At 43.6% G+C, this 14401-nt stretch overlaps 4 protein-coding genes across 4 annotated transcripts; 3 read left to right on the top strand and 1 right to left on the bottom strand.

Moving 5' to 3' along the window:
• Positions 1-304: 304 nt before the first annotated feature.
• Positions 305-1783, top strand: Bfra_003690 (putative g2-specific protein kinase protein; the record flags this gene model as incomplete). Its single annotated transcript, XM_037334096.1, has 1 exon — positions 305-1783. The coding sequence occupies one exon, from the start codon at positions 305-307 to the stop codon at positions 1781-1783; it is 1479 nt and encodes a 492-aa protein (XP_037194183.1).
• Positions 1784-2957: 1174 nt separating this feature from the next.
• On the top strand, positions 2958-5640 carry Bfra_003689 (putative transcription factor c2h2 protein; the record flags this gene model as incomplete). Its single annotated transcript, XM_037334095.1, has 3 exons — positions 2958-3023; positions 3076-3482; positions 3534-5640. The coding sequence occupies 3 exons, from the start codon at positions 2958-2960 to the stop codon at positions 5638-5640; spliced, it is 2580 nt and encodes an 859-aa protein (XP_037194182.1).
• Positions 5641-6621: 981 nt separating this feature from the next.
• Positions 6622-7789, bottom strand: Bfra_003688 (uncharacterized protein; the record flags this gene model as incomplete). Its single annotated transcript, XM_037334094.1, has 2 exons — positions 6622-6971; positions 7090-7789. The coding sequence occupies 2 exons, from the start codon at positions 7787-7789 to the stop codon at positions 6622-6624; spliced, it is 1050 nt and encodes a 349-aa protein (XP_037194181.1).
• A 1284-nt stretch (positions 7790-9073) lies between these two features.
• On the top strand, positions 9074-13915 carry Bfra_003687 (putative rhs repeat protein; the record flags this gene model as incomplete). The annotated part of the gene is made up of 1 exon (XM_037334093.1): positions 9074-13915. One exon carries the CDS (start codon positions 9074-9076, stop codon positions 13913-13915), a length of 4842 nt encoding a protein of 1613 aa, XP_037194180.1.
• Between the last annotated feature and the right edge of the window lie 486 nt (positions 13916-14401).

Below are 14401 nucleotides of genomic sequence, written 5' to 3'. Positions count from 1 at the left end.
TACTAAGAGAAAGATTGAGTTGATTCTTAGAATCTGTTATTTCACATTCAATTCACGCTTCACATTGATGACTAGAACAAATTTCGATTCACATTTTGAGCCATAGCATTACAAAGAGGTGATTCACACACAAATAATCGCAAGATAATTTTGCAACCCGTGCACAAACCATTAGTATATTTACTTCAATCTATCTCCGATCGGTTTAATGTCCTAAAAATCCTACTGGGAGTATAACAACTTTCCTATTCCCGACCACGACTGCTCAGTATCTCATCTTCTTTGTCTAAGGCGATCCAGCAAGATGGTAAATCCATTTCTCCCGGAGATGACAGACGTACCTGCAGGTTGGGTTGGTCAATTTGATAATAACGATCGAGTTTTCTTCCGTGGTCCTAATGGTTATTTGACTTACGATCATCCAATGAAAGGTGCAATTCCAAAGCCTTGGCAACTCAAGGTTGATAGGTCTGTCTCTAATCCTCGTGAGTATTATTACAACACGCAGACTAGGGAAAATTCTTATATCAATCCGCGTTTCAAGGAAGAAATCATGAACTCAAGCCTTCTCGGTGTCTCTAGACTAGTTCGAGAATCTGCAACTATGACGGTAAATACCGATGGAACTCTCGAAAAATCACGACGCCAAGCTATTGGGAACAAGAATATACGACATTTATATACCATCGTCAAAACACTCGACGCCGGGAATGGCGCTATAGGTGGAATGAATGGCGGAGTTCATGTTGTTCGACTCAAGGGTACGGGCAAGCTTTATGTCGAGAAGCGATTCAAGAAAGATGATTTGCAACCCCTGAGAGATGGAACGCCTGGAATGGGCGTAGTCGAGATTGGGATTACTCATAGGGTGATGCATGGCGGTCTCGCAGGATACATCAATGGCTTTATAGAACCAAATGACATACATCCAGCTAGCGCATCATTGTTTCTTGAATTTTGCGATTTAGGATCTTTGGATGACCTTATTAAATGTCATGCTCAACGTCTGGGTACAAGAGATGCGGTCGATGTACCTGAACGCTTTGTTTGGCACGCTATTGTTGGACTTTGTGATGCTCTTTCCTACCTTTGGGGCGGAAAATCGTTCATCACCAATGAAAAACACACAGGAACTGGGCCTGCAAAGGGTTGGAAACCAATCTTACATCGCGATATGAAGCCTGATAATATTCTCATACGGTCGAGGTCGACAAACGGAGCCACGAAGTATCCTTTCCTGGTCATTAGTGACTTCGGCCTGGCCACTGATAACCATAAGCAGGGATCTGGAGCTTGCGGGACAAGACACTTCTGGGCACCTGAACTCCTCTGGGATCCTCCCGCAACAAACAATTGGCATCTTAGTAGCTTTCCTCCGAACCAATATCATACGCACGAGAGCGATCTCTATGCACTTGGGGTTTGTATATACAATCTTTGCAGACCTACCAATGCTATTGTGCATGGACAACGGTGGCTCGGAGCACTCTCACATTTCAAATTCGAATCATATCCCACAAATCGCGATGAAATTGATCTATGGTTGTCGTCTCGAAGAAGTCGTAAATCCGACTTGGACGCTGGTTCATCTTACTCGCCTTACCTTAGAAACGTTGTCAAGAAAATGACTAGTTGGAACGTCAGTCAAAGGGGCGCTGCTCATCAACTCGAACACATACTCATTCCCACTGTGAAGAAATGTGGTTATTATGACGAAGACTTCAGCCCTAGTGAGGCGCTTCCAGCTTGGGCCATTAAAAAGCATGACTACCATTCTAGATGATCTGTATCAGCATTCTCGAGAATAGTAGTGGAGTGGAAAATTTCGGATGCCAGGCTTTTGAGCAACTTTGAACTTTGACGCATGGGTTTTGGAGGTGATCTGATTGGTTGGGCAATAAGGCCGTGATATGTCAGTACATGAAGAACTACATTCTTTTCTTCTCGATTTTGAGCGTCAAGATTCCCGACAACAGAAGTGTTAATACAGTACAATGGAGCTTCGGAGTCTTTATTCAATTGAACTCTAGATGTTTTTACTTGGCCGAAGTGAATAAAACTATTCTACTATCCTAACATTTACAACATTTAGTACGACAATGAAATCTTGGACTGGGAAGTGGCAGAGAACAGATCACTAACGAATGTAAAGATACCGCCCTTGGAGGAATTGGCACTGCGAAGAGGTTATTAAAATTTGAAAGGCAGATAGCACATTAATAATATATCTTCGTTTCCTTTCTAGATCACCAGTGAGTGTACGGACTGACGGGACAATGCAAAAATGGACTTGTGAATATGTCTTGATAGGTATATCAAATCATCAGAGATGGAACAATCAAAACATGAATTCTGATATCAAACAATTGAAGAATGAATTTGTTAAAAATTTCGAAAGATTAGAAGTGTTCCGTCAATCCAGTAATCTCGATATAAGTGATTGGCTGTCAGATGGTTTAATTGATAGGTTGAAAATGCATTCACAATCCGAGCTACCCAACCCCCTCAAAATCAATTGTAGAGGGATATGATCTCAAGTATTAACAAGAAAGATAGGTAATGCTCATAACTTCAACTACCTACTTTTCATTACTGTTCAAGGCTGTTTGAAAATTGACAAGAAGAAAACACATTCAAAATCTAATCCCCAAGTTAAAAATATATTCGTAAGACAAAGATATTCAATTGCATATCACGTGCATCATTATACTGCACTCTTACCTTGCCACTTCCCGAACTAAGGTTCCCTAGTGCTCGGCTAAATTAAAGACTTCAGCCTCGAAAAGAGCCTCGTCAGGCTACGAAGCCTTACACAATAACTTCCTCCATCAAACTTTACTCAACGTCTCTCAATCAATCATCTTGTCCTTGACATAATCGAAAAGAGCTTTGCCTCCTGTCTATTGTCCTTTCCTAAATCTTTGACACCATTTAGTATCGCATTGTGCGACAAGGAGATGGAGCCTTCCAGCAAGAAACGACGTCTCGCACCCAAAGTTCCAGAGCAATCTACTCAAGAACAGGTAAACAATTCATCGCATGGGATCTGGTGTATCCTGCTAATGTGTAGTTCAGTCTCCTCAAGCCAGGTACGATTATAAGGCTATGCCGAACCTACAAGAGCCCGCACCTTCGAATGAGCGAAGCGATTTCGAGTCTTTCGCCCGTCATTTACAAGATGCAGCAATGCTTATCTATGCGCAAGCAAATCGATCTCCATATAAGGGCGTTACAGTACTTTTGTTGCGATGGGAAGAAGATTTGAGTGTTGAGCAAGATCTTTTGCTCTTGCAGAAGGTTTTCCAAGAACGCTTTAATTTTCATACCGAGTCCTGGAATATCCCTAGTGGTCCAAATCCTAACATTAAACTTGTGAAGCAACTTGCACATCATATTGAATCAACTGCGCCTAATAATCTTTTAATTGTATATTATGCAGGCTATGGGTTTGTGGGATCGGATCATCAATTATATTGGGCCTGGTAAGATTGGAAGCTTATCGAGCCTTGTGACTTATCGCTGATATGCAATAGCAATTCACACGAAGATGCTCCAAAATTTAAGTGGGAAGGTATTAAATATTTACTCGAAGACGCGCAGCCTGATGTTCTACTTTTACTTGATTCTTGCGCAACTACAGATTCATCTGTTGCGGGAAGCCAAGGCATCAAGCAAGGTATTGCTGCATATAGTCCAGAACAGGCTACACGTGAACCAGGAACACGTTCATTTACTTATCACTTGTCGGAAGCTCTTAATAAACTTGGTACTGGCCGTCCTTTCAGTACGCAAAGACTCCATGAGGAGATCATTTCACAAAAGCACAATGGATTTCTGGCACACACTGGACTTACAAATGGAGCAGGAAAGGCAGCTTCGGCCAACGAGCGAATGCCAGTATCTTTCTCCTTGACCCCTGGATCATTACAAAGCATTTCGCTATCTCCTCTGAGCCAGGTCCCAAGATCAAGCACTTCGATAGCATCGCCAACGGATTCACCAGAGAACAATGCCTCAGGATCAAGCATTGAGGAACCAATCAAGGCCAACTCAAATTCCGACCTAACTTTTGAAGAAGTCAGAGCCTTAGTTTGTACCACTTTTGTTGGAGAACCAAGTCAAGATATGGCATCTTTCAAACAGTGGCTTCACAATACTCCTTTGGCAGCATCAAAAATCGCAGTCGAAGGGATGTTCCACGGACCACCTACCATTCTCCTTGTTTCTATGCCAATCGCGGTATGGAACGTTTTGGCCGCCGAAGGAATCTGTTTGTTCTTGGGTTACATCAATTCTCACAACATGACAACAGATTATCAACATTTGATTGGAGCAATTTCCCCTATGAGCAAAGCCGCAACTACCAAGGAACTGGAAGATGGTAAAATACTACTTGAAGCTCGTGAGGCCGCTGCATCCACACCACTAATGACTAGACATGAACCAGTTCAACAAGAGCCAACTAGACAACCAGAAGTAGTCCATCAAACCCCCTCTCGACAAGAACCTATAAGACAAGACCCAATCAATTCCACTCCTCAATCAATCCCCCAAGTATTGTATCCTGATACTAGTACGGCAAATCTTCCTGAGCATACAGAAGACGTCGAAACCTCAGTAGAGATGCATGAAGCAGCCGAACAACTCAAGGCTTTGAGTCATGTACGACACCTTAGTCACGATAATCTGACTCCAAATGATCGGAACCACTCTCACATAACTTCTGAAGATTCTCCGGGTCCCAGAAGTGGCCGAGAAGAATCAGCATCATCTCAGGATCAAGGTGAATCTGGAGCCGAAGATCAATTGTATAACTCAGAGTTCAATTCACCTGCCTCCAGACCCAAGCCCCGGAGATCGTCACAAAAGCAAGGCCCTAAACAAGATACCCGATGTTCAATGTGCAGTCATGCACCATTTAAGGATTCGTCTTCCTTGAGAAAACATATCGCTGCTGCACATACAAGACCGTTCCCGTGTGCTTTCTCCTTTGCCGGATGCGCAAGTACTTTTGGCTCTAAGAATGAGTGGAAACGACATATTGCTTCTCAGCATCTTTGCTTGACATTTTATCGCTGCTCTTCTTGTCCCCAAAGCACCGCCGAAGGCAAAGGTAACGAATTTAACCGCAAAGATTTATTTACTCAACATCTCCGACGTATGCATGCACCCTTTGCAATCAAGAAAGCTCTTGCCAAAGGAGACTCCAAGCTTCAAGTAGAATGGGAAACTCATGTTAAGGAAATGCAAGCATCGTGTTTGGTAACTAGAAGACAGCCACCTCAAAGATCTGCATGCCCTAAGGCAGACTGCTCAAATGTGTTTGAGGGTGCAGGTAGTTGGGATGACTGGACTGAACATGTTGGTAGGCATATGGAAAAAGGAGAGGCGAACAGATTAGGCGTTGATAAGTTTTTGGCGAGATGGGCACTTGATGAAGCCATTATTGAACCTAAGGGAGATGGATCTAATGAATACAGGTTATGCGGTACAGAGAGAGAAGGTGGTGGTGTGTTGACTGGTAATGGAAATGCAAGTGGCTATTATTCAGATGGTGGAAAGAAGGAGATAGAAAGTGCCAAAGATGGAATGGAAAGCCTCATGGGCTTGACGGGTGATAGTATGGTCATTGATGGTTGAGGAATTCACCTTGGGAATTCTAGGCAGGACATGAAAATTCTTGAGACAAGAAACAAAAGGGTAATTTTTAAATTACATGTTATAGGGTGGCTTTCTGTGTTGTCTTTGTCTGGTATCAGATCAAACTTCGGGGTGGCTGCTTTGTTTGGTTAGCATTGACTTGTCCTGGCATCAAATTTCCCTCTCTTTTATCACACACTCATCAGTTCATGTCACTATACTTGGTGAATGGCGATATTGGTCTTTTTCTCTAATGTATGGATGGATGCACAGGTGCATGGATGGATGAATGGAATTTTTTGAGGAACAATATCTTGAGGATATTTTCTTATTTGGGATGTAGGCAAGCAAGGGCGAATGTATGGTTGGGATGGGCCGGGTGGAGTTATTTACTAGGAATATGAAATGAAAAATGTTTGTTTTTCTTCTTTAGATTTTGAAGTGGGTGGTCTTTGTGTTTTTCTTGGTGGTGGGTGGATGAGAGTTAATAGTTTGTGAAGGTGATGAGGATTAACTTGGTTGTTGAGAGTATCAATGCTTAAGTTTAGTGTTCATAATGCTTGCTGTCTACAGAGGTCATGGAAAGCTAGCGTTATGGGTGAGGTACTCGAGGCCTAGCTAGTATAGCTCCCTCGTGGTCACATGATTATTGTTCCAAAACATGAGTTGTCACAGGAGAACGCAAGCCAGCCAATGAATAATTTGACTCATTGAATGCTATCTGAGTATTCGAGATTGAACCATACTTTGAATAGAGAATAAGGTTGGGTGTTCGGCCTTGAGGAGAAGCAGCAGTATCCAAGGCTCAAACACAGACACAAATGAAAAGAGATAGATAGATATTATATTGTAAGATTGAACGAATGTGAGTGAGCGCGTTGCTATACTAAGATCAAAACAAGCAAGATAGTACCAAGATCTGTCAAAAAATTCAATAGCCATACCCCGGTCGCTCGCTTCCTTAAGAAGGCCCACACAAACTTAATTCGGGGACGGTTTGGGAACTGATGATTCGCTCTTACCAATTTTTGCCTCCGGAGTAATTTTCTCGTCTTCATGATGGGGAGTATTGGATGGGGGGTTGGTTTTCGTGCCGCGATTAGAAATGGATATTGTGTTGTATTCATTGACAGCGAGATCAAACATGCCTGAATTCCCATACTGGTCGTACATTGTGGCCGTAGGGTAAAACCACCAACCAAGGTCCCAAATACCCAGTGGACCGGACGTCTTCAAGCGAGTAAGACATAAAGAGTTTGCATACTGTCTAATAACAATATCTCTTGACCAAGCGTTTGGGTGTACTCTTCCATCGGCGTAGTGCGTCAATCCTGTTGTGAATGGGAGAGACGTTAATATCTATCAAATAATTTGGGCGAAGAAGAAGAAAGGTCGTATTGGAGTACAGAGGGAGGTGTAAGAAAAGAAGAAGGAATAAACGAGACTTACCAGCTTTCACAGTCGTCCTTGCTCCCATAGGCCACATGTAGTGTAGATGCGGGCCTGCACGATGATATGCCACGCTGTTGCGCATTCCCACCACTTCAAAAGTGTCATCATTATAGCCAGCGCGGTCGGCTCTAATGAACGGGTGAACCTCGCTTCTGAGAAAATAGTTGTCCTGGTCCCAGCCACTGCCACTGGCGGTATCTTCTCTCCACCATTCGGAATTGGATAAGGAATACCGGATTTCCTGGTAGCCCCGAAAAGCAATGTAAGAGTCGTTTTCTGGACTGCGGGTTGTGATCACTTTGCCATTTGGTTGGGTAATGCGTGCTCCAACGCTCTTGACTTCAGGTCTTGTTGTGCTGACCCAATATCGTTTACTTTGGTCCACCATCAGTGGCTGTGGAGGAGGATCCTCTGCATCAGCGACAAATCCGGCACCTGGAGGCATTGTGTGTGAAAATTCATTCTCAACAGAGGTAAACTTCCAAGGGCCAGTGAGCTTCTCATCAGTGTTGTAATAGTCAACTAGCTCAATTTTCGCTAGCTCTGCCACTGTCAAGAGGTATGGATCGTAGTTGACTGGATTGATTGCCTTAATCAAGACGTTCGCAGCTACCTGCATCTGACCATTCGCAAATAGAGAAGTCCCGGCCTCACTTGTGCGTATACTTAAAAATGTTACCTCCCATTTCACAGACATGACTCACAGTATCACTTGTGTGTATGATTGACTTGAGGAAAATAGTATGTTGTGTGACGACAAATCTGGTTGCTTAGAATTGGTAAGTTCAAGTGAAATGTGCAATGTGAAATGATCAAAGCATTTAACTCTCTTCCTAGGCAGATGAAGTATTATATGCACATAATAGTACACACCATCAAACACTACCACACTCAACATTCTTCCCGCGCGTTTCCTTCGTTGTTATCGATTTGGATCCTGACAGGTGCATTGGGTGGGTACACACAAACCGTACGATTTTCACCCCGCCGGAGATTGCCATTGAGCATGTAAGAGAAGAATGATTGTGAATATCTTTGGCTTCTATCTCATGCCTCTATACGAGTATGGAGCATTTGAATCTTCGTTATTAAAGCTGTATCACAGCAGTAAATTATACGAACGTGATCATGCACAATACTCAATACGCTTCGCTTGGTACTGTTCGCATCGTACTTGGCGAGCTGAGTGTTGAAAGGAGGCTGGCTGACTACTTGCCTAGAGACGAACTCTGCATATAGTGAGGTGGGGGTTCGACATACCCCTCTTATCATGTTTGACGAGGTTCCGCAAATCGCTTGGAACGTATGTTATGAATTGTCATATTATTCCAGAAGAAGCTTTCTTCATAACAATGAGCAATGATACGGTACAACATATTTGATCAATGCAGCTTGCACCTAGACCGCCTCGTGTGTTCATCAAAATGCCTTAAAATACCCCGCTTATGATAACTCTTGAGGCTTTACAGCTCTCATGTCTGATTGTTACTATGATTGAACACATGTTGATTAGCCTGCATGGAAAAGGATGAGGGTTATCGCAATTTTGACCAACGTCCATTTCAGTATCAAGGTTAAACTGACTGAGTTGAGTTTCCGAAGTCTAGGAAACTCATGGGGTACTTCGTATAGACGCAATGCATTGTTTGAGGTTTATGCTGGACCTCGCAAGCATCGATGATATTTCTCTGTTAAAATTCCACTCAATACTGTGGCTGCAGATAGCTGAAAAGTAGATTGAATAATATCATACAGAGTCATTCTGGGCTGTCGAGATTGGCCGACCTCATGAATACAACCGCTATGGAGATAATTTTGTCCTTCACCACTTCTGCAATTTGATTGATCATCTTCGGCGAGGAGAAATAGAAGATAACGAATTTCCTTCAAAATCAACTTGCGTCTACCTATGTCTATATTCTGAATTCAGTAACACAAACATTGCAATTATTTTCCAAGCTATACTCCATCAACATAAAAAATGTCATCTAGTTCTCCTATCTATTCTCAGGGGTTCAATTTTAGCGACTTTTTGCAGAAAGGCGTCGATCCACGCACCGGCCAGTACACGTGTATGGTTGACCTGTATGAAGCACCAATTCAAGCCAGAAACTGTCCTCCTTTCAAACTCTCCTTGTCCTTCCATCCATTGAATACACAAGATGTCGGACTGGGTCAAGGATGGACATTCAACCTCCCCTCTTATGAACACCGTCAGTCGAACCGAGTCGTTAGCCTCTCAACAGGCGAGTCTTACCGAGTTACGGAAACATCTAGCGCAATCTTTACCACCGATCAAAAGCTTAAAAGCTCGACTTTGAAGAAGCTAGATGCCAATACGTACCAGATCACTTATAAGTCGGGCCAAATCGAAAATTTGTCCAGTTTTAACGATAGATACAATAAGTCTGTTCTTGTTGACTTGTATGCATCTACTGGACGCTCGCTATCATTCGTTTGGTCTGCACTTGGCGAGACTGCTCGCCTCGACAAGATTCAGCAGGGTTCAGAAATTCTTCTTGAGGTTAAGTATGGGGCATCTCAAGTGGATATAACCAAGGCCCCGAATACACCCGAAGCAGCTACCTTCACTCTCATTCAAAGAAACAGTCAGCTGGTCGAGATCCGTTTGCCTTGGGATGGAGCATCCTGGAAGTTTGGCTATCAGAAGTTCGGTCAAATGGTTTATCTGAACAATGTAACTAGCCCGTCCGGTCTCGTGGAAGAGATTAGCTATAAAGAACAAGGACATCGATTGCCGACAGGGGCCCCTTACCAGGCAATTCCTTATGCCATATCTCATACTGCACGTCCTGGCAATTCACAACCTCCGATTACAACCTCCTACACCTATTCTGACTATAACTTTCTTGCATATGGTAGTAGTCAAAATTGGAAAAATGGAGAAGATAACTTGTTCCTTACCCGTGACGAATACCAATACACCTCAACTGTTCAAATCCAAGGCGGAATAAGAACGAAGAACACTTACAATAAGTTTCATCTTCTTGTCAGTTCTGAACAACAAAAAGGCATCAAACAAGTCACCCAGAAGATGACATATCATGCGGTCCCATTCGCATCATTCGAAAATCAACCTGCCCAATATCAATTGCCCAAAACTGTTGAAACTATCTACAAGGATACAGCTAGTCAGGCAACCCGCACAGAAACGAGCCATAATGTCTTTGACGAGTGGGGTAACCCTACACAGGATATCAAACCAAATGGTATCAGAATCGATCGCATTTACTATCCAGCAGCTGGCGAAGGTGCATATTGCCCACGCGATCCTCATGACTTTCAGAGATATTTGAAACGCGAGACGGTAACACCAGCTAATTCTGCGGGGCCAATTCGCAGTGAGAATTATACATATACCCAAATGCCCACGGCAACCGGCGCAAAGACGAGCTATCTTGTCGTACTCCAACAGAAGCAAAATATGGAAGGAAATCAACTTCTTACCAAGTTCGATTACACTTATGTGAATAATGCTGCGGCAAGAGATCATACGCGCCTCCAGAGACAGGTGACACGCCTCTTTGACCAATACCCCACGGCACAGAATTGGACTTACACATATCCCAATAATAGCAAATTTGTACAGACAGTGGCCACTACAGCTTTCGATGCTTCTACGGCAGTGGAAGAAACGGGATATTCATTGTGGTCTGGGCTTACAGTAACTCACAAGAGCCAATCTGGCATTTCCACCCACTACTACTATGACAGCCTCGGTCGCTCATCCAAGATAGTTCACTCTCAAGGTACATCCTATGAATCTGTTGAACGCCAGGAATACCTTTTCCTTGGTATTGACAACGGATCCCGCACAACAGTATTTGATGCAAAGAACGTACAAACTCGCTACATCGCAGATGGTTTGGAAAGGCTTTGGAGGGTTGAGAAGCAGGATGACCAAGTATTTCGGGTGATCCAGGAAAACAGCTATAACGCTCAGGATCAACTCATCACAGCATCTGACATTGATTGGCTGAGAACAGATAGAATAGACCTACCAACTGAGCAAAGAAGCACTAAGTCAATGGAATACGATGACTGGGGCAAGGTTTATAGAGTGTCAGAAAACTCTGGCTTGCGTGTATTAACCAATACAGATCCAATCACCAATACGAAAGTTGAAGGTGTTGAAGGCGAGGGTATGACTAAAACCATGTTGAATCTTTTTGGTGCGCCCACACAAATAGCACTGTACCACAAGAACAACACCCTCTACAGCAAGATGGACTATACTTATGATGGCTTAAATCGTCTTCTCAGGCAACAGGATAACCTTGGTCGTGCAACAGCATACAAGCCTGATTCCTTTGACCGTGTAGTTGAGACCATCTGGCCTAATACTCGCGTTGTAAAGACGCAGTATGCAAGTCAAACAACAGCCTTGTTGCCAATTTCAGTGACGCTTAACGACCGAACAGTAGGCGAACAATCCTTTGATGGATTAGGTCGTGTTACGAGGAAAGTTATGGGCACACGAACTACCAGTCAAAGTTATCAGGGGATTTCACCCGAGCCTTCACAAATAATCAACGCAAAGGGAGAGCAATACAACCTAACCTACCAGTCAGCTTTGAATGGTGCGCTTACACAAATATCCAGTAGCAGCCATACAGATGCGTATAAGTATGACGCTCAAACTGCTGCTCCATTGCAATTCAAAGGTGCTTATTCTACCCACGATCTACAATATTTGACTTCTGGGCTACTTTCTCGGGAAACGATATCTATCAATGGAGGTCAGACATTCTCTTCTCTCTATACTTATTCAATGGCAGGAAAGTTGCAAAAGTATATCGATGCGAATGGGAAATTGCAAGAGACTCAATATGACGCGTTCGGAAGACCTCAACAGGTAGCACAAGGCAGATTAAAAGTATCATTTGTCTACGACAGCGCGAGTCGTGTGATCGAAAATCGTGTTCAGGACGAAGAAAAGAATACAAAAATCACAACCAAATTGACATACGATGATTTTGGGAGGGAAATTAAACGATCAGTATACAACGGAGAGACAACGTTGATATATCATCTGAGCCAGACATACAATGGAATCGGTCTTCTAGCTTCGCGCATCCAGGAGAAAAGTGGTAGTGTGATGCGAAGTGAGAGTTTCGAATATGATGTCCACAACCGTCTTGTCAATTATCAGTGCCAAGGAACCGAGCCTCCTGCAGATCAACAAGGAAATCCTCTTAGGTCGCAACAGTTCGTCTTCGATAACTACGATAATATTGTGCAATGCTCTACAGTGTTTCAGGACGGTAGCTCAAATACTTCCCTCAGTTCCTTTGGCACACAAGATCCTACTCAACTCGTGCAAATTACCAACACACATCCAAGTTACTCATCTCAGATGGTCCTCGAGTATGATTATAATGGATGCTTGACACGGGATGAACAAGGCCGAAGGTTGCAATACGATAACATGAGTCGCTTGACTGATGTGCGAGATGCCAATAACAATATTCTTGCGCAATATTTGTATGATGCAGCGGGAAACCTAGCGTGTCAGAGAGTGCCCAACCAACCAGACACAAGATTTTTCTACAGAGGATCGCTTATAGCCGTTCAGAAAGGAGATCGTTCGGTTAGTTATTTGTCAAACGGATCGGAGTATTGGGCAGAAACAATCTCTCAACAAGGCGGAAGCACCGAGACTCATCTCTGGGCCTCTAATTGTCAACAATCTATTCTCACCAAACTGGATTCTCAAAATCCTAACCAGATTCAGAACCAGCAGTATACGCCCTATGGATGTTCTGGCTCTGAAACTGGGTCTTCCTTTTCCTCTATTGGCTTTAATGGACAATGGCGAGATCCCATCACAGGGTGGTACCACCCAGGCAATGGGTACCGAGTTTACAATCCTCAGCTTCAAAGATTCCATACACCTGATCCCTGGGCTCCGTTTGCTTCTGGAGAAATCAATCCTTATGTGTACTGTTTAGGAGATCCCATCAATCGTGTAGATCCAACTGGCCATTTCAGTCTCTTTGGCATCAATCTTACATGGAAAGATCTCATCATGGTGGTGGTTGGAATTGCCGTTAGTGTAGGGGTTGGAATTCTAACTGGTGGTGCAAGCTTGGCTATACAGGTTGGTGTTGGTCTCGCGGCAGGTGTGTTATCCGATGTAGCATCTGGTATGGTTGGAAGTTTAGCAATCGGAGAAAAAATAACTTGGAGGAGTGTTGGTTTGGATGCTCTTGGTGGGTTATTAGGTGGATTAGGCGGTGAAGCTGGTGGCAGATTTCTAAAACAGGGATTCAAAGCTACCAAAGCCTTACCAACAGCTCTCAAAAAGACAGTAGGTCGGGCAGGCTCGTACGCTGTCACGAAAGAAGCGGCGGGCGCGGTTGCAAGTAAAAGTATAACAGTATTGAAGAGCGGATTGAGAGCTTCTGCTCGAGGGCTAATTCCTGGGCAGGCGACATCACGATCGTTGGTTCCTCTCATTGCCCCTGACCCACAAGATAAAACCGAGCAATCTCAAGGGGGGTCTTCCAAATTGGTATCCAATAATGGTACCGACGACTTTTCGACTGCCCCGCTAGGACGTTCCGGGCCTGCTCAAGTTGGCAGCCAGTCTTTCTATCTTGACAGGGGATCTTCCATGACGAGAGATATTATACGGCCTCTCATGAGGGATGGTGATGATATCGCCATGTCGACATCACTCATGAGCAACTATGGAAATGTGTCTAGCGCTGGACAATCTGCTGTTGCATCCTTACTCGGGCGTGAAATTAGGTTTACTTATGGTCCACTGACTAATTTGCAATCCGAGGAAGATTCTTAGGTTTAATTTTCTCCTCTCTCCTTGGAATGGTAGATAATTGAAATCTCATCTTTTACCTCAGGAATCAAAAAGCTTTTATGATTGGATCCCAGCTAAACTCCAAATTGATGGATCCGGATTCGTGGGCGTGCTAACTCTGCAAAGTCTAATGAACTATAATCATCTTGCTTTGAAAATCCCATCCCCACTGTCCAGTGTTTTCTTTCCCCAACATTGGTAATTCCAATTTCCCGGTGGAATGGCGGGGAAGAAACTATTACGTACTCATTCATGGTGAAATATTCTACAAACGGTGAATACCCACTTTGAAAATCACATCATCAATCAATAGCCTCATTCAAACTCGTAACAACATCAGGTTATTATTCCATTGCAAGAAGCGTGACCAGTGCAGAATAGATGTTTGAAGTCCAGTGCGCTCGAAAGTCAAGCCATATTTACGAATAGTGTATCCGCAATGCCCCGTAGATAGGCTCGAGATAGGCC

Source organism: Botrytis fragariae, assembly GCF_013461495.1.
Source record: "Botrytis fragariae strain BVB16 chromosome Unknown tig00000045, whole genome shotgun sequence".
NCBI classification, from domain to species: domain Eukaryota; kingdom Fungi; phylum Ascomycota; class Leotiomycetes; order Helotiales; family Sclerotiniaceae; genus Botrytis; species Botrytis fragariae.
The sequence above is the reverse complement of the archived record's forward strand: the minus strand, read 5'-3'. Positions and strand labels throughout refer to the sequence as shown.